The sequence below is a fragment of the Lucilia sericata genome, unplaced genomic scaffold (genome assembly GCF_015586225.1).
Source record: "Lucilia sericata isolate MDLA Ls3-8-SP2 unplaced genomic scaffold, ASM1558622v1 Contig000655F_arrow, whole genome shotgun sequence".
NCBI classification, from domain to species: Eukaryota; Metazoa; Arthropoda; class Insecta; order Diptera; family Calliphoridae; genus Lucilia; species Lucilia sericata.
The window spans coordinates 147,935-173,500 of NW_023994660.1; the positions used below are offsets into that span (position 1 = coordinate 147,935).

Genomic DNA, 25,566 nt, shown 5'->3' on the forward strand with positions numbered 1-25,566 from the left:
ACGGCCCTAACTAACCAAAAATTCAAAATCGATTTTATTGGTGATTCTAATGCATTGCATCAAAACAAATGTCCACACCGAAAATTGGACTCCTCCGACCATAATTATCGATTTTATTGACAGAAAACAAAAGGCCCTATCTACAAAAACATTTAAATATTAAAGGTAAAAAGTCCAATTTATCCATTTTTTTATACGCCATTGTCAGCTATCATAACAAATGATAGGTTTCACTATTAAACAATTTGTTTATTTACTACAAATAAATAGCGTTGATAGAAACAAACTTTTCAATTTAAATAGTTTTTTGCTTCTCCTGTAAAATTTTAAAAATCTTAGATAGGGCCGTTTGCGTTTTAGGCGACGATATGTACGAATTTTTATGTTTTTGAATTTTATATAAATATATGACAAAAATATAAAAATTCACCCTCATTTAACATAGCAGAATATTGCTTTTTTATTGTTGTATTAAATCCCGAATGGATAACAATTTCGAATATCCTGATTTTTAAAATTCGGATATGGTTTTTATTTAAAATATCGTTCAAAATTAAAAAGGCAGCTAAAAATTTAGCCGGCTTAAATCGATTCTAAGCCGCCGCCGACATTTTTAGAGTAAGCCGTCGCTCTTGTTAATGTTAGTCGGCACAGGTCTGTGAGATCAATACTTTGTGGAAAAAATCATTAGAACAAAAATCAGAAGACTCTTAAATTTTTTCAATTAATTTGTCATAAATTGGAACTTTGTAAATTTTAATTAAATTAATATTGAAAAGTGTCAGTAAAAAGTGTTTTTCTTTGAAAGAAAAATAAAAAACACGAGGAATTCCAAAAGCAATTTCCTACTGAAATCGTAAAAACAAATACAGAAAAAAATCAACATGGCTGCCCCATTTAATCTAGAGGATTTGGCCAAATTAAAATCTTTTGTGGAATTTGTTGCAGCAAATCCTGCTATTTTGAATCTACCACAATTGGATTTCTTAAAAAAACTTATTGAACAATTGGGTGGTAAAGTGCCCGAGGGCACATTCCAAATGCCGGCCGGAGCGTAAGTTTCTGTTCTAGTAGACATAAAATGCACTGCGTATGTACACATACACACGCACATTAATACATATCAATGGTAAAATATAGACACCACCTAACTAATATATATTTTCGCACATGCGATAATAATGCCAATCATCGTCCACTTTATACAGAAATCGATTGGCATTATTATCTTATATTCGAAAAAACTTGTTTGTTACATGGTATCAATGTTTTACAGACGATTAACAATACAGTGGTTAATGGGTGTGTGTTTGTGTGATGAGAAATTGATTTTAAAATTTATCTTATTTGTTTTTTGTTTGTTTCCATGATTTAGTAAATGTCCCTTTGGTGGTGATGTGAAATCTGAAAATAAACCTACAACTGCTTCTGCTGAAGCCGAGGTAGATGAAGAAGAAATTCCCGAAATGGAAGCAGAATCTGAAGAGTCCGAAGTTGAATTAGATATGGAAGGTATGTTGAAAATTTGTACTTAAGTCTAGCATTAGGGAAAAACTTTGTTTTGATATTGGTTCTAGTTAAAATGACAAAACACCTATCTATTTAGTTTATTGATAAAGTGGGGAATGATGATTTAAAAATTGAAAGAAGAAAATGTTTCCTTGAAATATAATTTTATATCATATTTTTTAATGCTTTTACGTTTTGCTATAGTAGTTGCTTTGCTTCTTTTAAGCCATTGATTTAGTGTGGCTTCATAACGCATAATTCATATGTACTAGTATGTATAACTTGTAGGTTGTTGTACATTTTTTAATTGCAAATGTATTTAAATACATATGCGTAAATAATTGTTTCCTATCGAGATCTTATGCATTAATATTGCTCAAATTTTAAAATGGCTTTAATGTATATTTTCCAGATTTTATATATTAATTTATGATTAAGATACTTATTACAATTATTGGTCATCTGAATCGAAGTCCTATTCAACTGCCTTTAAACTTATTCGCTGTTAACGTATTAAGTTTATGTTAAATGTTTATAAAGCATTTAAGGTTAAAAAATCTAAACTTAAATTCGAGTTTTCAAACACGTTTTATTAAATCATATTATACATATTGAAAATTCTTTAATTCGTTAATTCAGTTAACAAAATTACAAGACTAACAAATTTAAAAAGTAAAGAGTAAGAGTAAAGAATTGCCAAGTTGATATGGTTTCTCTACTTTGGTAATATAGTTATTTTTCTTAAAGAACGATTATAAACAAAAACACATTCACAATTTTTTATTTTATGAAGTTTGAAATATTTTCTGCTCCATAAGACTTGTTTAAATAAATATTTAATGAAAACATTAAAACGGTTATTATTTGCGGTAATTATTTTTGTTAAAACAAATAAGTTAATTAGATATTATTTGCGGATAATCTGATTTTCGTGATAGATTTCTACATTATTTAAAAAATGCTTGTTATAACTCATTATCTTTGTATTAACAAAAATGTTAAGGCTGCGTTTTACAAGTCTCACTAAGGGAAGTTTCGCTTAAGTTTTGAAATTTGTATGAAATTTTCAAACCTAAATATAATATTTTCCCTTATGTGTGAACTATAAAACTAGCTCTAAATAGAATAACATGATACAAATTGAATCTAAAATTTCTCTTAAATTTTAAAATCAATTTAAAAATTAAAAAAAAAAAAAACACACATTTTCCCAATGTATGAAACTTATTATAAAAAGTAATAAAAATTAATCAAAGTGAGGTGAAGTGATTAATTAATAAGAATTAAGGGAAAGAAAGGAATTCAATTAATAAGAACAAAAAATTTGTAATAATTATACAAAAGAAAAATATACAAACTAATTAGTTTTTATTGCAATAAATTATTAAATCATAAAAAAAAACAAAATAAAAAGATCAAAACTATTTGCAATTATAAATATCTCCGAAATTTTGATAATGTGCTTTTTGCCATATGCTTGCAGCCAACAACATGACTGTATTAGAACCGAATATACTATATCTGGATGAGAAGCCGCCAAAAATTGTTAAAACAAAGAAACAAAAAACAAGTAGAAAATCCCCTAAAAAAAAGCATTCAAGCAAAGTGAAAACCAAACAAAAACATTCCACAAATCCCAGAAAACGATCAGGAAAAAATAATCAAGACAATGTTATTAAAAAAGAATTTTGTGGATATGAAGAACAGGAAGATAAAATGGAAAATAATGATCCAGATGATCCTTTGTATACTGCAAAATTGGAAATAAAATGTGAACTGGGCGATGGAAATCAAAATGAGACCATCGAATTTAATTGTGATGCCGAGGAACAAGATGATTTTGATAATGATGACGATCAAGATCAAGATTATAAATATGAAGATAAAGCGCTTGGGAATAAATGGCGAAGTGATGATGATGATGATGATGATGAGGAGGAGGAAGATGAGGATGATGATGATTACGATGACAATGACGAGAATGAAGATGAACCTTTGATTGTGCTTGCTCGTCGTAAAGGTAGACCTCGTAAGAAACTACCAGAACCGGATGATGAAAAAATCAAAGCTCCACGCGACGTTGTGTGTCGAGAAATATGTAAACAACGATGTACAGAAAAATTTACCGATCAAGAGCGAAAGGATATTTGTGATTATTATTGGAATCTAAACAAAGATGATAGATTGGTCTTTATACGAAAACATATAAGAGCCAGGCGTTTGACCCGAATGATACGGGTAAACGCGAATAGAATTCGTGGCAACAACTGTGTTTATTATCTCAAGACATATAAAATTGGCTGTGAAGATACTGCTCCGGAAAGCAGTGCTGGTTTTATACGTGTTTGTCGTAAATTCTTTGAGGCCACTCTATGCACCACAAATCATTTTATTAAAAAGGCTAATGATGGAACCGTAATGGAAATTGAAAAAGATTTACATCTACTCAATCAAATGTGGGCAGCTAGAAAAAAAGAAAAAGAGGAGAACAAAGAACCTCAACAAATTTTAGATCCAGAAACAGGCAATTTAATTACTCTGGATTCAAAAACAAATAAAGCCCAAAAACCTAAAGAAAAAACTTCTTCCGAAAATAAAACTGAAAATAAACGCCAGCGGCGTAAACCCGGAGATCCAGAGCCTGAACATTTTCCAAAACCGATCAAATGCGCTTTGCGCTGCATACACAAATGTCACACGAAGTTTACAGAGGTAGAACGAAAACAAATTTGCGACTTTTTCTGGTCTATGGATTATAAAAGACGTAAAGATTTCATTTTAGCCAATATGGAAATCAAAGATATTGAAACTCAAACGACTCCTGATTTCCGTAAAACAGATCGCCCGCCTCGTTCGTATCAAACGCGTTTTTATATGCGTTCTGGTGGCATGCGGGGTGAAAACTTGAGGGTGTGCAAAGACTTTTATGCCAAAACCTTGTGTATTAATCGTTATTTTATTAAGAATGCCATAGAGTTTGCGGATAAAACAACTGGCTATTACACAGGTAGCGACAGACGCGGTGCTCACATGTTTTGCAATAAAGTATCCGAAGCACGCAGAAAACCCGTATTGGAACACATCGACTCATACCCATTCTGGATACCAAACAAAAAATCCAAAACCAAATATCTACATTATTCATTGACCATAAAGAAAATGCACGAAGACTACAAAGAAAAGTGTATTGCCGAAAATAAAGAGTTTGTCAATTTGCATTACTATTACAAAACGTTCCATATCCATTCTCCTCATCTATTGTTCCTAGCGAATCCACATCCTAAAAAGGGTGGTGGTTTTCTCAAAGCTAATCCCAATATATCACATTACACAGGTGAAGAACCTGGTGGATGTTGGGTTGATAGCAAAGGCAATAAACTCGATTTACGATCAATTAATCCAGCAAAACCCTTAGATTCTATTCAACATAATACTTCTGAAGATATTTCGCAAAATACTACTTTTGCATCGGGAAGTACTGATGCTCATAATGTAGTAAATGTTCTAAATCCCGCTCCGTTCGTACCCCTTAAATCAACAGTAAATCAAGCTTCCTCACTTGCAGTAGTAAGACCAGATTTAAATCCGGCTCTGTATGCAAATTTTACTCAAGATCCTATAAACATGTTTAGAATGTTTTAGTTTAATTTCGTGTTTAATAAATTTTAAGATGCTTTTTTGTAAAATAAAAAAAAAAATAATTAGTTATTTATATAGACATTTGGAGTCTGAGAAAGGTAAAAAGAATGATTTTAAATTTTAATTTATGTACACATTTGTATTTTTGACGTCTAAGTCATTTAAAGCTCTTGGATATATAAAATGTAGTTGTAAATATAAGGAGATATAAGGTTTAAACTTAAATTAGTTTTATTTATTTAAAATGAAAAATTATTAAAGTGCGAAAATTATACGTTATGTTGTTCTATGCAACGGGTGTTAAATGGGGGAAAGTAAAAGAATTTATTAAAATCTCTTAAAGTTTATAATTAAAACAAAAAAAAAAACATGTATGTAATTGCAAATATAAAATTTCTCCGAAATTTTGATAATGTGCTTTTTGCCATATGCTTGCAGCCAACAACATAACTGTAATAGAACCAAACACTTTATATCTGGACGAGAAACCACCAAAAATTGTTAAAACAAGGATAAAAACAAAATATAAAAGATCCGCTAAAAAGGCTAAAGGCAAAAAGAATTTCAAACAAAAACCCGCATTGACTTCACGAAAACGATCAACTAAAATAAACCAAGATAAAGTTGTTAAAGAAGAATTGTGTCCAATTGAAAAAATTGACCCAAACGATCCATTGTTTACTTCAAATCTTGAAATAAAAAGTGAACAGGATGACGAGAATCGAAATGTAAGCATTGCATACGACTGTGAAACTGAATTGCGTGAAGTTGATGACGATTATGATGAAGACGATGAGCAGGATTATAACTATGAACATGATGTAAATGAAAGTAAATCGGACATAAGCGATGAAGAGTATGATGACAATGATATTGATGAGGATGAAGATATAGAAGACGAACCCTTAATTATGCTTACGCGAAGTCAGCGCAAGCCTGGGAAGAAAATGCGAGAGCTGGATGATGATAAAATTAAAACTCCACGCAAGGTAGAGTGTCGTGAAATATGTAAGCAACACTGTACAGAGAAATTTACCGAGGAACAGCGAAAGGATATTTGTGATTATTATTGGAGTCTAAATAAAGATGATAGATTGGGCTTTATAAGAAAACATATAAGAGCCAGACGTTTGACCCGCATGAAACGTGTAAACGCCAATCGAATTCGTGGCAACAATTGTTGTTATTATCTCAAAACATACAAACCTGGCTGTGAAGAAACTCCTCCGGAAAACAGTGCTGATCTTATACGAGTTTGTCGTAAATTCTTCGAGGCCACTCTTTGCACCACAAGTCATTTTATTAAAAAAGCCAATGATGGTACAGTGTTGGAAATCGAGAAAGATTTACTTTTGCTGCGACAAATCAAATTGTCTAAGGAAAAGGCCAAGCAAGAGAGCCAAGAACCTAAACAAATTTTAGATCCTGAGACAGGAAATTTAATAACACTTGATCCAAAGTCCAATAAAATACCAAAAGCAAAAGCACAAACTCCTCAAGAAAAAAAGGAAAATAAGAAACGCATACGTCGAAAACCGGGCGATCCATTGCCCGAACGTTTTCCAAAGCCCATCAAATGTGCTATACGCTGCATATACAAATGTCACACAAAATTCACAGAGCAAGAACGCAAACAAATTTGCGACTTCTTCTGGTCTATGGACTATAAAAGACGAAAAGATTTCATTTTGGCCAACATTGAAATAAAGGATATTGAAACTCAAACGACACCAGATTTTCGTAAATCAAATCGTCCGCCTCGTACATATCAAACACGTTTCTTTTTGCGTACTGGCGGTATGCGCGGAGAAAACCTAAGAGTTTGTAAAGATTTTTATGAGAAAACTCTATGCATCAATCGTTGTTTCATTGAGAATGCCATACAATTTGCCGATAAAACAACAGGATGTTATACAGGCTCCGATAGGCGTGGATCGCACATGGCTCCTAATAAAATATCCGAGGAACGTAAACAAGTAGTATTGGATCACATCAATTCTTATCCTCTTTGGATACCAAACAAAAAAACTAAAACCAAATATTTACATCATTCCTTAAACATCAGAAAAATGTATGAAGCCTACAAAGAGAAATGTTTGTCGGAGAAAACAGATTATGTTTCCAACCAATATTATTACAATACCTTTCATGCCAATTTCAATTTATTATTCCTAGCGAATCCACAACCTAGAAAAGGATGGGGTCTTCAAAAGGCAAATCCCAATATATCTCATTATACGGGCGATGAACCTGGAGGATTTTGGATAAATAGCAAAGGGAAAAAACTAAATGTAAATGAAGTTAATCTTGGACAAAGCTTAAGTATCAGTCAACAAAATTCCACTGAAGAAGTTTCGGAAGCAACATCTTTTGCATCTGGAAGTGCTGTCGCATCACAGGCAATAAATGTTGTCAATCCTACTTCTCTAATGCCACTCAATTCCACAGGAAATCAAGCACCATTGCTTACAGTGGTTAGATCGGATTTTAATCCAGCTCTTTATGCAAATTATCCACAAGATTCCATAAATATGTTTAGAATGCTTTAATTTAATAAATTTTAAGAAGGTTTTTCTTAAATAATAATACAAATAATACAAATGAGTTAAAATTTCTTATTTCCTAAGAATCTAGACAATTTTCAACTATTACTTATAGTAGTAGGAAGAGTTATAGTGAAAATATAGATAAGATTAGTTGAAAATTAAATGGATATTGACAATTTCATATTATGTTTTGTTAAAATACAAAGTTGCAATCACATTTAACAAATTACCAAAATAAACGAAAGTTTACTGCTTTTAAAAATTTCAGTTAATAAGAACACAAATTATAAAATACAAAATAACTCCGAAATTTTGATAATCTGCTTTTTGCCATATGCTTGCAGCCAACTACTTGACTGTATTAGAACCGAATATTCTATATCTGGAGGATAAACCGCCAAAAATTGTTAAACCTTCCAATAAGACAAGAATTAAAAAATCCAGCAAACGAAAAACTTTAAGAAAACGTTCAACTAAAATAAAACAGGATTATGTTATTAAAAAGGAATTGTGTATTTATAACAAACAACAAGAACAAATGGAAAATGATCCAAATGATCCCTTATACTCAGCAGCAAAAGTGGAAATAAAATCCGAGTTGGAAGATGAGAATCAAATTCAGCGCATCGAATACGACTGTGGAACCGATACAGTGGAAGATTATGATAATGGTGATGATGAAGATTATAATTATGAACATGACATCATTGATAATAAATTGGAAAGCAGTGATGAAGATGAGAAAGATGATGATGATGAGAAAGATGATGATGAACCTTTAATTATCCTTGCACGACGTAAGGGCAGACCTCGTAAGAAAATGCGAGATGAAGAAAATATTAAGGCTCCTCGCAGCGTTGTATGTAGAGCAATATGTAGGTTAAATTGCAACGAGAAGTTTACCGAGCAGGAGCGCATAAATATTTGTGATTATTATTGGAATTTAAACGAAGAGGGTAGAGTGGCTTTTATAAGAAAACATATAAAAGCCAGGCGTTTGACAAGTAAGCAACGTATCACACCCAATAGAAGTCGGGCCAACAACTGTTGTTGTTATCTTAAGCCTTATCAAATTGGCAGTCTTGAATCTACTCCAGAAGACTGCACTGATCTAATACGAGTATGTCGTAAATTCTTTGAAGCCACTCTTTGCACGACTAGTAAATTTATTAAAAATGCCAATAATGGTATTGTATTAGAAATAGAAAAAGAATTACAGCAGCTGGCACAAATAAAGTTAGATAAGGAAAAAGAAAAGGAGAAATGCCAAGAACCTCAGCAAATTTTAGATCCAGAAACTGGTAACTTAATCACTTTCAAACCTAGAGCAAAACCTGATAATTCATCTCTAGATACAAAAGAAAAAAAGACACGCAAACGTCGAAAACCAGAAGTTGTCAAGCCCGAACATATTCCAAAGCCTATCAAATGTGCCGAGCGCTGTATATTTAAATGTCATACAAACTTCACTGAGGAAGAACGAAAAGAAATTTGCGACTTTTTCTGGTCTTTGGACTTCAAAAGGCGCAAAGACTTCGTTTTGGCCTGTATAGAAGTTAAAGACATAGTGGCTCAAACAACACCAGACTTTCGTAAGACAAATCGACCGCCCCGTACTTATCAAATACATTACTTTATGCGTTCTGGAGGCAAGCGTGGCGAAAACTTCAGAGTTTGTAAAGATTTTTATACCAAAACTCTGTGTATATCTAGTCATTTTATCGAAAACGCTATACAGTTTGCTGATAAAACAACGGGTTATTACATAGGCACTGATAGGCGCGGTGTTCAAATTCCTCATAACAAAAAATCGGATGCATGTAAACAGACCGTATTGGATCAAATTGCATCGTATCCTCTTTGGATACCAAATAAAAAAACAAAAACGAGATATCTGCATCATTCGTTGACTATAAAGAAAATGTATGATGCCTACAAAGACCAACGTGTGGCAGAGAACAAAGATTATGTCTCCACTTGCTTCTACTATAAAACATTTCATGACAATTTCAATTTATTATTCTTAGCGTATCCACATCCTAAAAAGGGAAGCGCTTCACAAAAAGGGAACCCAAATATATCGCATTATACAGGTGAAGAACCTGGAGGATGTTGGATTGATAGCAAAGGCAATAAGCTTGATATACGAAGAATTGATCCCGCGCAAAGTTTAAATACTAGTGAAAGGTTTTTACGTTTGAATATTTCTGAAAATACATCGTTATCTAATCCATATAACCCTAAAACTTTTGCATCCCATGGTAGACAAAATGTTATTAATCCTGATTCTTTAATGTCTTTTAATTCAACAGTCAATCAAACATTACCAGTTACGGTAGTTAGATCGGATTTTAATACAAATTTAACACAAGATTCCATAAACATGTTAACAATGTTTTAAGTTTTTTTTAAGTTAAGTTGATTTTCAATAAATTTTAAAATGTTTTTCAAATTCTCTTAATATATTTTAATAAATTATGATTACTGTTATAAAAACTACTTTTAAATTAATACTTTGGATTGAAACTGATTTTTATAAAAGTTGTAAAAATTTAAAATTGTTGAAATAATTTGAAATATTGATGAAGAAATGTAATTCAATGTTTTTTGTTTTAGTAAAAAGCAAAAGTTTTAAATGTTCAGCAAAAAAAAAAAAACAAATTTATATATCTTCGAGATTTTGATATTGGTCTTTTTGCCATATGCTTGCAGCCAACAACTTGACTTTATTAGAACCAAACATTCTGTATCTGGAGGATAAGCCGCCAAGAATTTGTAAAACTAAAAGAAAAGTTACAAATAAAAAATCTCTGAGAAAGGCTACAAGCAAAACTAAACAAAAACTTCCATTAACTTCAAAAAAAAGATCAACTAAAATAAAACAAGATTATATTATCAAAAATGAATTGTCTGTATTTGATGAACAGGACAAAATAGTGGAGAATAATGATCCAAATGATCCCTTGTATACAACAAAAATGGAAATAAAATCTGAAAAATATGACAGTATCCAATACGAATGTGAAACCGATGAACAGGAAAATTATGATAATGATAAAGACTACAATTATGAACAGGACATGTTTGAAAGTAAAATGGAAAAATGTAAAGATGATTGTGACGATAGCAATGAAAGTGAGAGCGAAGATGAACCGTTGATTGTACTTTCACGACGTAGGGGCAAATACCGTAAGAAATTGGGTAACGAAGATATCAAAGTTCCTCGCAGGGTTGTATGTGGAGGATTATGTAAACAAAATTGTACGGAGAAATTTACCGAGGAACAGCGAAAGAATATTTGTGACTATTATTGGAGTTTAAACGAAGACGATAGATTGAACTTTATACGAAAACATGTTAAAGCGAGATGTTTGACACGCACGAAGCGTGTTAAAGAGAATGAAATTCGTGCCAACAACTTGCGTTATTACCTCAAAGCTTATAAAATTGGCAACGAAGAAGCAACGTCGGAGGACTCTAAGGATCTTATTACAGTTTGTCCAAAATTCTTTAAAGCCACCTTATGTACTACCAGCAATTTTATTAAAATGGTCAATGATGCCGCGGTATTGGAAATAGAAAAGGAATTATTATTGCTTAGCCAGAAGAAGGCTTTGGAAAAAGAAAAACCCCGAGAACCCCAACAAATTTTAGATCCCGAAACGGGCAATTTAACTGTAGCCACTAAACTCAAAGCACAGAATGTTTCTCAAGAAAAGAAAAAACACATAAGACGCAAACCGGGAGATCCAAAACCCGAGCACTTTCCGAAGTCAATAAATTGCGTTGTACGTTGCATACACAAATGTCATACAAAATTCACCGAAGAAGAACGAAAGCAAATTTGTGATCTTTTCTGGTCTATGGACTATAAAAGACGCAAAGACTTTGTTCTGGCCGCTATAGAAGTGAAGGATGTAGAAAACCCAACAACACCAGATTTTCGTACATCTTATCGACCACCCCGGACCCAGCAAAGGCGTTACTTTTTGCGCTCTGGAGGCATGCGTGGAGAAAATCTGAGAGTTTGTAAACATTTCTATATTAGAACTTTATGTATCAATAGTAATTTCATCGATAACGCTGTAAAATTTGCTGATAAAACAACCGGCTGTTACACAGGTGCTGATAGACGCGGTGGACATACTCCTAATGAAAAAACCGAGGCACGTAAACAGCGCGTATTGAATCATATCAATTCGTATGCCTACTGGATACCAAACAAGAAAACAAAAACCAAATACCTCCATCATTCCCTCAGCATTAAGAAAATGTATGACGACTACAAGGAAAAATGTTTGGCAGAAAAAATACAATACGTCTCCACTTTCTACTATTACACTGCATTTCATGACAATTTTAATTTATTATTCCTGGCGAATCCACGTCCCAGAAAAGGATGTGCTTTACAAAAAGGAAATCCTACTATATCTCATTACACAGGTGAAGAACCTGGAGGATGTTGGATTGACAGTAAAGGCAATAAGTTGGACTTGCGATCAATTGATCCTGCACAAAGCTTAAATCGCCAAAGCAATTCCTCTGAAGATTCATCGGAGAATACATTTTCAGTGCATCCTCATCAGGCATTGAATCTCCAAAGTTCGACTTCGTTAATGCACCCTAATCCAACTGCATATCAATCACAATCACTTGCAGTGGTTAGATCAGAATTGAATCCTGCACTCTATGGAAATCTAATTCAAGATTCAATTAACATGTTTAAAATGCTTTAGTTTTAAGGGCTTTAAAATAAATTTTAAATACATTTAGTAAATAATTAAAACAATTGAATTATAAATAAATCGAGGGAAACAGAGAGAGGGAGGGTTATGATTGTAGAAAACTTCTTGAATCGATATAAATGGAAATTATTGTGGTCAAACATTAGGTCATACGAATAGTTAAGCTTTGAATTCACTAATTGATAGTTGACGACACGTAAATGACAAAATATTTCTCAAAGATTAATCTGAAGTTAATTGTTTTTAATTTATAAATAAATAAAATAAGTGTGTAATAATAATATCAGTCTAACATGCAAAGAAAATTTTGCAAATAGCCAATTCATATCTCCGAATTTTGATAATGTGCTTTTTGCCATATGCTTGCAGCCAACAACTTGACTGTATTAGAACCTAACATTCTGTATCTGGACGAGAAGCCGCCAAAAATTGTTAAAACTAAAAGAAAGCCAACTAATAAAAAACCCACTAGAAAAACTATCAGCAAAATCAAACAGAAGTTCCCTACAAAAAAGAGAACATCTAAAGTAAAACAAGATTATATTATCAAAAAAGAATTGTGTATATTTGAGGATCAGGACAAAAAAATGGAAAACGATCCAAATGATCCCTTGTACACGGCAAAATTGGAAATAAAATGTGAACTGGATGAAGAGAATCAAAACGACAGCATCGAATGTGATTTTGGAGCTGATGAACAGGAAGATTCTGATAACGATGGCGATCAAGATTATAATTATAAACCCGAAAAAAGTGACAGTTATGATTGTGAAGAGTACAATGAAAATGAAGATGATGAAGACGAACCTTTGATTGTGCTTTCACGGCGTAGAGGCAGATCACGTAAGATAATACAAGAATTTGATGACGAAAAAGTCAAAATACCTCGTAGCGTTGTATGTCGAGAAATATGTAAGCAACATTGTACGGAAAAATTTACTGAGGAACAGCGCAAGGATATTTGTGATTACTATTGGCATCTAAATAAAGAAGATAGAGTGGTCTTTATACGAAAACATATTAGAGCCAGACGATTGACACGCACGAAGCGAGTGAAAGTAAACAAAATTCGTACAAATAACTGCTATTATTACCTCAAGACATATAAAATTGGCAGCGATGAAACTACACCGGAAGATTGTAAAGAACTTATAAGAGTTTGCCGTAAATTCTTTGAAGCTACCCTTTGCACCACAAATCATTTTATAAAAAAGGCCAATGATGGGACCGTATTGGAAATCGAAAAGGAATTAATGCTACTTAGTCAAAGGAAACCTAAAGATAAAGAAAAAGAGAAATGCCAAGAACCCCAACAAATTTTAGATCCAGAAACCGGCAACTTAATTACTGTGGAACCCAACTCAAACAAATCAACAAACCTTACAGAACAGAATGTTCCTAAAGATAAACAGGAAAAAAAGAAACGTATTCGACGTAAACCGGGAGATCCATTACCAGAGCACTTTCCGAAACCTATTAATTGTGATGTGCGCTGCATACACAAATGTCACACGAAATTCACCGAGGAAAAACGAAAACAAATTTGTGACCTTTTCTGGTCTATGGACTATAAGAGACGCAAAGATTTTGTTTTGGCCAATATAGAAATTAAGGACGTTGAAACCCAAACGGCTCCAGATTTCCGTACATCTAATCGACCGCCACGTACACAGCAAAGGCGTTTCTTTCTGCGTACTGGTGGTATGCGTGGAGAAAACATAAGAGTTTGTAGACATTTCTTTACCAAAACTCTCTGTATCACTGGTTCTTTCATCGATAATGCTGTCGAGTTTGCTGACAAAACAACTGGGTGTTATACAGGCAGCGATAGACGCGGTGGTTATACTCCCAATAAAAAAACCGAAGCACGTAAACAATTTTTATTGGATCATATCGATTCTTATCCCTATTGGATACCAAACAAAAAAACAAAAACCAAATACCTCCATCATTCCCTGAGCATAAAGAAAATGTATGACGATTACAAGGAAAAATGTTTGGCAGAAAAAATTAAATTTCTTTCTTCCTTCAATTATTACACTGCATTCCATGATAATTTTAATTTATTATTCTTAGCGAATCCACATCCCAAAAAGGGATGTGCCCTACAAAAAGGAAATCCTAATATATCACATTATACAGGTGAAGAACCTGGTGGTTGTTGGATTGATAGTAAAGGCAATAAGCTGGACTTACGATCAATTAATCCTGCACAGAGCTTAAAAAGCCAACACAGTTTAGACGATAATATTCCGCCAAATTCATCTGTGGTAGCTAATCCATTTGCCTCCGGATCTAACGCATCGCTTCATACATTAAATGTCGTCAATCCTACATCATTAATGCCACTTAATACAACAGCAAATCAATCACAATCACTTGCAGTGGTTAGATCTGATTTAAATCCTGCTCTTTATGGAAATATACTTCACGATCCAATTAACATGTTTAAAATACTATAATCCTAATTGTTTTTAAATAAATCTAAATGTGCTATTTAAATTCGATATTTGATTTTTTTGTTTAAATGTAATTCAAAAGATTATCTTCAAAACCAAAATTTGGATGAAAAAAAATTTTTTTTTGAATGAAGAGATTTTTAACTGGGATATGAATAATTTTTAAAGAAACTAAATGCTTTAAAAGTACTTTTCTAGAAATAATGGAATCAATTACAAAAATATCTTTGTTTCTTTATAGTTTACTCTACTCTAAATAAGAATATTTTTAATCTGTAATTAGACAAACATGTGTTTTATTATATGTTTATTAAGGAGGGTATTTAGTAAAATAATTCCTCTAAAATAAATTAATGGTGTAAAACGTTCATTTTATATTGTTTATATGAAATATTTAAAATGCTAATATTTTGAATAAAATAATTCAATTTGTGAATAATATCAGTCTAAGATGCAAAGACAGAAATGTAAATATCCAATTTATATCTCCGAATTTTGATAATGTGCTTTTTGCCATATGCTTGCAGCTGACAGCAGCCAACGGATTTTTGAACCCAATATTCTTATTCTCGAAGATAAGCCAAGAATGATCGTTAAAGATCAAAAGTTAAAAAGAGACATAAAAGCAACCAAAAAAGGAGTTGAGAAAAAGACTATTTCAAAAACAAGAAAATGTGTAGCCAGTCAAAAAAAGACTGACGTTTCTCAACTCAATGTTGAAGTTAAAAAGGAATTTAATAATGTCGAACAAACGAAAATTGATAAAATTGATCCTAATGATCCCCTCCTAACACCACAATTAGAGTTAAAATATGAAACGGTTGAGGAAATACTTGAATATAATGCAGAAGACGATGATGATGAATCCGAAGAATGCATAGATTCAAATGCCGACAAAGATTATTGTGTAGATGAATATGAGGAAGATGATGACGAGGATGATGAAGAAGAGGAATACGAATTTAAAGGGAAATGGAGACAACATATTAGTGACTCGGAAAATGATGTTACCGAAGAAGAAGAAGACGAATTCGCCAAAGGCGATGGTCATACTACAACTAAAAAGAAGTTGAAGAAAAATACACCTTATTTATACAATTGTATCGAGACTTGCAAACACAAATGTGTAACAAAGTATGACAAACGGCAAAGAATAGACATTTTTGATTATTATTCACAATTGAACAAAGACGATAAAGTGGAGTTCATCCGCAAGCATATTCGTAAACCGGTAATACAACTAATACGAAAAAGAAAACGCCGCAATAATTGTTGTTATTTTTTGAAATACTATAAAATTGGACAAGATTCAAACATTAAATGTGACTCTGATGATTTAACAAAAGTGTGTCGTAAATTTTTCGTAGGTACTTTAGGTATTACCCATCGTGATATCAACGAAGCCATAGAGGGCTATGAACTACAACCAGAAAGAATTGTTCTTCCCGTAAAAAATAGCACAAATGAAGATAAAACTAAATTAACTGATAAATTGCCAAATAAAACACAAAAACCTCAACAATTCCTCGATCCAGAAACTGGTAATTTAACAGATTCTAAACCTAAAAAAAGCAGCAAGCGACGTAAAAAAGGTGAACCACAACCACAAGTGAAACGTTTTCCAAAGCCCATAAACTGTGCAATACGCTGTAAATTTAAATGTCATCAGAATTTCAGTGAAGAAGAACGAAAACAAATTTGTGATCGTTTCTGGTCCTTGGAATACAAGCGACGCAAGGACTACGTGCTGGCACACATAGAAACAGCAGATGTTAAATCAGCCACTACGCCAGAATTTCGTAAAACTGATCGTCCTACTCGCGCCTATCAGTCCAAATTTTACCTAGGATCTGGAATAAAAAATGAAAATAAAAGAGTCTGTAAACATTTCATGTTGAATACACTATCTATTGATCGTTGGTTTATAGAAAATGCCATCGAATTTGCCGATAAAACAACCGGCTCTTATATGGGTACCGATAGACGAGGTACCCACCCGCCCTATAATAAAGTATCCGACGAACGTATACAGGCCGTAAAGGACAACATTAGTTCGTATCCCTGTTGGTTGCCAAATAAGAATAGTAAAATTAAATATCTACATCACAGCTTGTCCATAAAAAAGATGTATGCGGCCTACAAACAGAAATGTTTGGCTGAACAAAAAAAACATGTCTGCCACCAACTCTATTATAAAGTATTTAACGAAGATTTTCGTTTATTATTCTTATCAAATCCACATCCCACAAAGGGTTCTGGCTGGTTTTCAGTGTCAAATTCTCACATTTCAAAATATACAGGCGAAGAAACAGGTGGCTATTGGATCGATAGCAAAGGAAACAAACTTGATATACAAGCAAGCAATACAGCTCAAATTTTAAACACTTGTCAATATAATTCTTTTGAGAATGTTTCGGAAGCTACGACTTTGCCGCAAAATCCATATACACCTGACACTTTTGCCCATCATGCATTAAACGTAGCTAATTCGGCGCCTTTTATGCCACTGACACTAGCAGAAAATCCGTCAGCATCTTCGTCAGCTATGGATGTAGCTAAATCGTACTTAAATCCAGCTCTTTATGAAAAATTTGCTCAAAATTCTGATAATATTTAATTTTCTAGGCTTAAGTTGTAATTTAAATAAAATAGAATATAATTATTTAAGCATAAATGAAAACAATCAGTGTATGTTATTAAGTCTAATGGAGTTCTCGGGGAATTTTAAGGCTAAATCTTGAAGAAAAAATCTTCTAATATCTTAGAATGCTTCCAATCTTTTCATTTGATTTAGTGCTGTGTTTTGAAAACTATTTACAAATTTAATAATGTGATTATTTTATAAAACACAACTTACAATGTCCGACGTAACCTTGATTTTTAAAAAGTAATAAAAATTGCCTACTTTTGGGGTATTTTTACATGACCAATTATTAGTTAAAAATCAACTATTTTCCACTATTGCTTTAAAGAAATAATAAATGCAAAAAAGCAATAAGCCAATTAATATCTCGGAAATTTGATAATGTGCTTTTTGCCATATGCTTGCAGCCAACCACAGTCAACCGCTTTTAGAACCTAATGTTCTCTTTCTTGAAGACAAACCACCCAAGATTGTTAAGCAACGAAAGTCAACTAGAAGGAAAATTTCAAACAAAAAAAGCATTATTAAAAATTCCATTTCAAAAATAAGAAATAGACTGAAAAGTAAGCACGTACAACACAACATGGAAGTCAAAACAGAATCTATTTTAAATAATGGTGTTGAGGAGGAGAAAGCCGAAAATATCGATCCTAATGATCCTCTCTTTATGCCACCAGTAAAGGTCAAGTGTGAAGTGAGTGAAGACAAAAACGATCCCGATGTTAAAGATGAAGATAGTGCAGACATTTATTTTGATTCCGATAACGATAAAGATTTTTGTGTTGACAAATATGAAACCACCGAGGAAGATGATGAAGAAGAATATAATTTTATGAATGAACGAGAATTGCATACTTCTGATGATTCGGAATATGAAGGAGCTTATAAAGAGCATGAAGATGATAAGGATGATGATGAGCCTCTGATATTATTAACCCAAAAGTCGGCCAGTAAAAAGTATGTAAAAAAGAAAAGAACTCCACGTTTATATAATTGTTTGGAGACCTGCAAACACAAATGTACAACTAAATACACTAAGCAACAAAGAATTGAAATGTTTGAATACTACTGGCAACTAGTCAAAGAAGATAAAATCAATTTCATACGCAAACATATACGAAAACCAGTTATAGCAAGAATACGCAATCAAAAGACTGGCAATAATTGTTGTTATTTCCTAAAGTCCTATCAAATGGGCGAAATTCACACACTTAAAGAGGCAGAAGTAACAGGAAAGTTTAGTGCAAATAATGACAATAGTAAAGATTACGATGATTTAACGAAAGTGTGTCGTAAATTTTTCGATGGCACTCTTGGTATTCCAAATCCAGTTATTAAAGAAGCCCTTGAGGGTTATGAACTGCAACGAGAAAAAATTGTACCGCCACTGAGAATTAACCTAAAGGAAGATGAAAATAAATTGACTAAAAATGAAACTGAAAAGTCAAAAATGCCTCAACAGTTTCTCGATCCAGAAACAGGAAATTTAACGAACAGCAAGCCCAAGAAAAAATGTAAACGCAAGTCTGGTGATCCGATTCCTGAACGTTTTCCACGATCCATTAACTGTGCTATACGTTGTATATTCAAGTGTCATCAAAATTTCACTGAAGAAGAACGAAAACAAATTTGTGATAGTTTTTGGTCGTTAGACTTTAAGAGACGTAAGGATTTCATACTGGCACGTATAGAAACAGCTGATGTGAAATCACACATAAATCCTGAACTTCGTAAAACGGATCGCACTATTCGAACATTTCAGACAAAATTCTTTCTACGATCGGGTATAAATAGTGAAAATAAGAGAGTTTGTAAAAATTTCTTAATGAAAACTCTGTGCATTAATCGTTTCTTCATAGAAAATGCTATAAAATTTGCTGATAAAACAACAGGTTCTTACATGGGTACCGATAGACGAGGTACTCATACTCCGCACAATAAATTACCTGAGGAACGTAGACAGGTCGTAAAGGATTACATTAGTTCGTATCCCTATTGGTTGCCAAATAAAAATAGTAAAACCAAATATCTGCATTATGATTTGTCGATAAAGAAGATGTATACAGCTTATAAAAAGAAATGTTTGGCCGAACAAATAAAATATGTCTCCACCAGAATCTTCTATAAAGTGTTTCACGAAGATTTTCGATTATTGTTCCTAACGAGTCCTCATCCAAAAAAGGGTTTTGGCGGTTTTTTACTGTCAAACCCACATATATCACATTACACGGGCGAGGAAGTCGGTGGCTATTGGGTTGATAGCAAAGGCAATAAACTTGATATGCGATCTTACAATTCCACTCAAAATTTTACTACCTGCCAGTATAATACCATTGCCAATGTTTCGGGTGATACTTCTATAAATCCTTTACATCATTCACTTAATACGACATCGTCAATGCCATTAGAACTAGTCGTAAATCCATCAACATCATCAATTAACGTGGTTAAATCATACTTAAATCCTGCTCTCTATGAAACATTTTCTCATGATTCTGAAAATATGTAATTTGTGTAATATTCAATATATTTTTAGTAAAATAAAACTTAACGAAAACACAATTTTTATTTGGATAAAACCGTTCTTAAAGATTTTAAAGAATCTCTATTTGTACAAAACTACTAAACTCTATTTATTTGCCTTATACTATTCTTAAAGATTTAAGGGAAACTATGCAAATCATCTGTACAGAATTGTTAATAAAAACTATTGTAATAAATAATTTCTAAAAAGTACTAAAGTGTTCTTAGGCAAAGAACTAAAAAGATATAATTTAAGTTTGTGGCGCACTTTTAACTAATTGTTTATGGTCAACAACAGTTAGAAATTATTAACTTTGTTTCTCAAAATTTTAACAACACTATTTTACTGGTTCTTAAAAAACACTTTAAACACACACACACAAAATAATAAAAAAGCAATTAGTCAATTAATATCTCCGAATTTTGATAATGTGCTTTTTGCCATATGTTTGCAGCCAACCACAGCCAACCACTCTTAAAACCTAATGTTCTTTATCTCGAGGATAACCCACCTAAGATTGTTAAAAAGCAAAAACCAACACGAAGAAAAAAATCAACAAAAAAAGGCGTTGAGAAAAAGACAATTTCAAAAAGCAGAAAAAGTGGAATTAGTTTAAAAAAGACACACGTGCAACAAAGTATTAGAGTGAAAAAGGAATTCAATTTGAATGAGAGCGATGATCAAGAAAAAATTGAAAATACTGATCCAAATGATCCGCTCTTCACACCTCAGATAGAGATTAAATGTGAATTGAATGAAGATAAATTTGAACCGGATGTAGAAGATGAAGAGGAAGCAGAAGTTTACTTCGATTCCGATGTCGATAAAGATTTTTGTGTGGAAAAATATGATGCCACCGAAGAAGAAGAAGATGAAGAAGAATTTGACTGTACGTATAAACAAGATTTAGATGATATAAAACTCTCGGAAGAGGAGGATGAAGATGAAGACCGCGACGACGATGATGAGCCTCTTATATTATTAACCCGAATGTCAAGTAGTAAAACGCGCAAGAAAAAGAAAAAAACTCCACGTTTACACAACTGCCTAGAGACCTGCAAACACAAATGTACCACAAAATATACTAAGCGTCAAAGAATTGACATTTTCGACTACTATTGGCAACTAAGCAAAGAAGATAAAGTCAATTTCATACGTGGACACATACGAAAACCAGTATTGACGCGAATACGTAATAAAAAAAGAGGAAATAATTGTTGTTACTTTCTAAAATACTATAAAATTGGTGAAAATGACACTATTAAAGAGGCACAGGAAGCAGAAAAGGACAAAGATAACGACAATGTCAAAAATGATGATTTAACAAAAGTTTGTCGTAAATTTTTCGAAGGCACTTTGGGAATTTCGAATCGAGAAATCAAAGAAGCCATCGAGGGATATGAGCTACAACCAGAAAGAATTGTACGTCCTCTGCGGGACATCATAAAGGAAGAGGAAAGTAAATTGGCTGAAAAGAGTGTGGAAAAACCACAAAAGCCACAACAATTTCTCGATCCAGAAACGGGAAATTTAACGGATACAAAGCCTAAGAAAAAAACTAAACGACGAAAACCTGGAGACCCAGAACCAGAACGTTTTCCTCGTCCCATTAATTGCGCCATACGCTGTACATTTAAGTGCCATCAGAACTTCAGCGAAGAGGAACGAAAACAAATTTGTGACAGTTTTTGGTCTTTGGACTTTAAGAGACGGAAAGATTTTATACTGGCACGCATAGAAACAAAGGACGTAGAAACACCTACAACACCTGAATTTCGCAAAACAAACCGTCCTACTCGTGCCTATCAGACAAGATTCTATTTACGCTCGGGTTTAAGTAGCGAGAACAAAAGAGTCTGTAAACATTTCATGATGAATACCCTATCTATCAATCGCAAGTTCATTGAGAATGCCATAAAATATGCGGATAAAACTACGGGCAACTATACAGGTGTCGACGGTCGTGGCAAACATTTGATACATAAAATCTCTCCCGAACGTAAACAGGCCATTTTAGATCACATCAACTCTTATCCCGTTTGGGTGCCCAATAAAAAAGCCAAACTACGCTGCCTTCATCACTCCCTGTCGATTAAACGCATGTACAAAGAATATCGGGACAAATGTACCGAGGATGAAACAAAACCGGTTTCGGCATTTTACTACTATAAAGTATTTCACGATGAATTCCGTTTATTGTTTTTAAGCAATAAAGAATCAAAAAAGGGCCGTGGCTTCTTAAATATAAATCCCAATATATCTCATTATACCGGAGAAGAGCCGGGTGGTTGTTGGTTAGACTCCAAAGGAAATCAATTAGATTTAAGACTCATTAATCCTGGAGAAAGTTTAACGTATTCCGGAGTTCGTCAACATCAGCAATCATCTGCTGCTGTGTCATGTTCTTCGATGGATTCAACATCTCACCTTAATCAATCTCCAGCATCTTCAGCTCCTACGAGCGGTAACCTACATTTTAATCAGTCTTTAAACTTTGCTACTGCCGCTGCAGCACAACATTTAGCAAATTTTGTTGATACTTCAACGGCTGTAGCTGCAGCGACTTCTCTCAATCCTAGAGCGATATTTCAAACTACTGTCCAGAATCTATATGACAGCAGTAATCTGCCGCATGGTAGTAACACATCATCAATATTTCGAATGATTTAAGAATTATTTCCATAGCAACAGTATTTTATTGTATAATAAATCATTTAAGAAAAATAAACCAATCCTTTTTAGAAATTTAAAAAAATAGTTTTTTAATTAAAACAACAAAATATCAGAACAGTTCTGCAATAAATTGACCAATATTACAATTTTGAATTACATAATCCGTTGTGTAAAAACTAGTTAACAAAACTGTGTATTTTATTTCAATCATTCCCCGCTATCGCAGAATTTTAAGGAACCAGTAAATGTATCATCCCCTCGTATTGTAATTAATTTCATCGTTTCTTCCATACTTTTCATAGGTGTCATCGAACCTGATAACGATGTCGAACAACCAATGGGCGATTCCTCAAAAACTCCAACAGAAGAAGAAGTTGATAAATCTGGAGAGTTGCGTTCCCAGGCAGCGGCTGCCTATAGCGAACAGAAATTTCAGGAAGCTATCGATTTGTATACACAAGCAATTCAAATTAATCCCGGCAATGCCTTATTCCATGCTAAACGTGGCCAGGCTTTTTTGAAACTCAAAAAACCCAATGCCTGCATACGCGATTGTAATAAAGCTTTAGAAATAAATTGCGATTCAGCAGCTGCCTACAAATTCCGTGGACGTGCCAATCGTTTGTTGGGTAATTGGGAAGAGGCCGCCAAGGATTTGCGTCAAGCCTGTAAGCTTGATTATGATGAAGAAGCTGACGAATGGTTGCGCGAAGTAACACCAAATGCTAAGAAAATCGAGCAGCATCGCTTGAAACAGCAACGTAAAAAGGCCGAGCGTGAGCGCCGAGCCGAAGAGTTGAGACGTGAAAAGGCTCGTCAACAACAGGCCAAACAACAAAAGACCTCCTCGGGACCTGGAGCTGCTGGAGGATTCCCAGGTGGTGCTGGTGGTTTCCCAGGAGGTTTTCCTGGTGGATTCCCCGGTGGCATGAATATGGGCGACTTGTTGTCGGGCATGAATGATCCTGAGGTTATGGCTGCTTTGCAGGATATTGCTAAAAATCCTGCTAATATTGACAAATACAAGTCCAATCCTAAAATTTCTAAACTTATTGATGTTGTTAAAAATAGTTTCCCCGGTGGTGTACCCGGTTTCCCTGGTGCTTTCCCAGGTGGCGCTGCTGATGGTGCTACTCCTCCACCAACTTCAGCCAAGGCCGATGAACCCAAAGAAGCACCCAAGAAACCTGACTTTGTCGACGATGGTTTGGATTAAACCATAAGAACTTCATGCGTATCGTCTTTCGAGTCCTTGAAATAATTTTTGTTTTTGGTGTTTTGAGTTCATTAATGTTTACTCCTATTCATAAGTCTGCACGCGAAACCAAGTCTCGTAAAATTGCTTAGAAACTTTCGTTTCTTTCTACATTTTTTTTTACTTTTGTTTATTATTTATATTTTACTTGAAGTTCTTAATATTAACACGGAAACGAAATAAAAAATTACAACTTATCTAATAAAATATTACGTCAAGTTAACTCCATTGTAGCTTTTAGAAACAAAAAAAAAAAACGCATTTTAACAAGACTTAATCATATTTATTAGATAAAAACCACAATAATTATGAATCCTATCAAATGGGAATTGATTAAAACTAAATATAAACGAAACCTTTAAAAATAAATTTTACAAAATTTGTCAATTTCAACATATCTAAGAGTCAATTCATTTTTGTTTTCAATAATTTATTATTTCATTGGATTGAATTTCGATTGGCAGCCTAAAGCATTGAGTTTGCATCCAATCATAGATTTCAATATATTTTAGCCGATACTGTAGCCCACCCTCTATTTATATTTGTATGCATGTGCTAAGGAAGGATATATTCCTAGAACAAAGTAAATAAAAACACAAAGTATAACAAAGTTGAATAAACTGTATGTACGACCATTAATGGCGAGACTTAGGGACGTCAAAATAAAATCAAACTTTTTTTCGTATTGTTAAAACTGTTGACTCACAAATACAAAACAAAGTAGTTAGAAAGATTGAGGGTGTGTAAAATGAGAGAAATGTAATATAAAATGTTTGTACAACGATAGAAATCTACAGTTTAAAAGGTTGTAGTATGAAGTCATAAGATATGTAACTTTTTTGAAATATTTAAGTTTTTAACCCTGGTCACACCTTTTAAGATATTCTAGCTTTCAGATTTACTATTTTTATATCCATGACTATTTGTTGCTTACACATATTTAGGTTAAATGTATAACTGATTATGTTTATTTCTTTAAATTGCGGTAAATAAACATTATTTTAAAATTAAATTGTAAAACCACATTTATTATAAAACAAATTTATAAAGAAAACAAACAATTACATTGTAAAAAAAATCTATAAAAAAGTTTCAAACAACCACAAATTTTTAAATTTAATTATGATATAATATTTAAATCTATGTTGTGTTGTTTTATACAATATGATGTAAAGTTGTGTCATTACAATTCCATTGAATTCAATTCATAATTGAATAGAATTGTACTAAAATAAATGCATTTATTTATGTTACACCCTGTATCTTAAATAACTTAATATTACAATGCTGTTTTTGTTGTTAATAAAACAATAACAATGCCAAACACCAAGAAAGTGGCTCTCTCTCTCTCTCCCACCTTAGTTTTATAGAAGTTCATATAATACTCAGACATGATATTTTTAATACAAAACCGACTGCGACCTCCAGTAAACTCAGGAAATTTTTATTATACAGTTAGCGTCAAAAAAATATACAAACGTATGAATGTAATAAAAAATCAAGGACTTTGACATGATTTTATCATAAGAAAGGATATACATTCGATAACTAATAAGCGATATCTTCGAAAAC

The 25,566-nt window shown here is 33.0% G+C and overlaps 1 protein-coding gene across 7 annotated transcripts; it reads left to right on the forward strand.

Moving 5' to 3' along the window:
• Positions 1-615: 615 nt before the first annotated feature.
• Positions 616-24,360, forward strand: LOC119607091 (hsc70-interacting protein 1-like). Of its 7 annotated transcripts, none has more exons than XM_037960868.1 (3): positions 616-1,054; positions 1,376-1,512; positions 23,042-24,360. In XM_037960868.1, exons 1-3 carry the CDS (start codon positions 885-887, stop codon positions 23,953-23,955), a joined length of 1,221 nt encoding a protein of 406 aa, XP_037816796.1. In that variant the 5' UTR covers positions 616-884; the 3' UTR covers positions 23,956-24,360. The 7 variants fall into 7 exon arrangements, with proteins under 7 accessions (XP_037816796.1, XP_037816790.1, XP_037816794.1 ...); XM_037960862.1 differs by lacking the exon at positions 23,042-24,360 and adding an exon at positions 20,521-22,793 and having other exon boundaries at positions 619-1,054; XM_037960866.1 differs by lacking the exon at positions 23,042-24,360 and adding an exon at positions 15,426-17,564 and having other exon boundaries at positions 619-1,054.
• Positions 24,361-25,566: the final 1,206 nt, after the last annotated feature.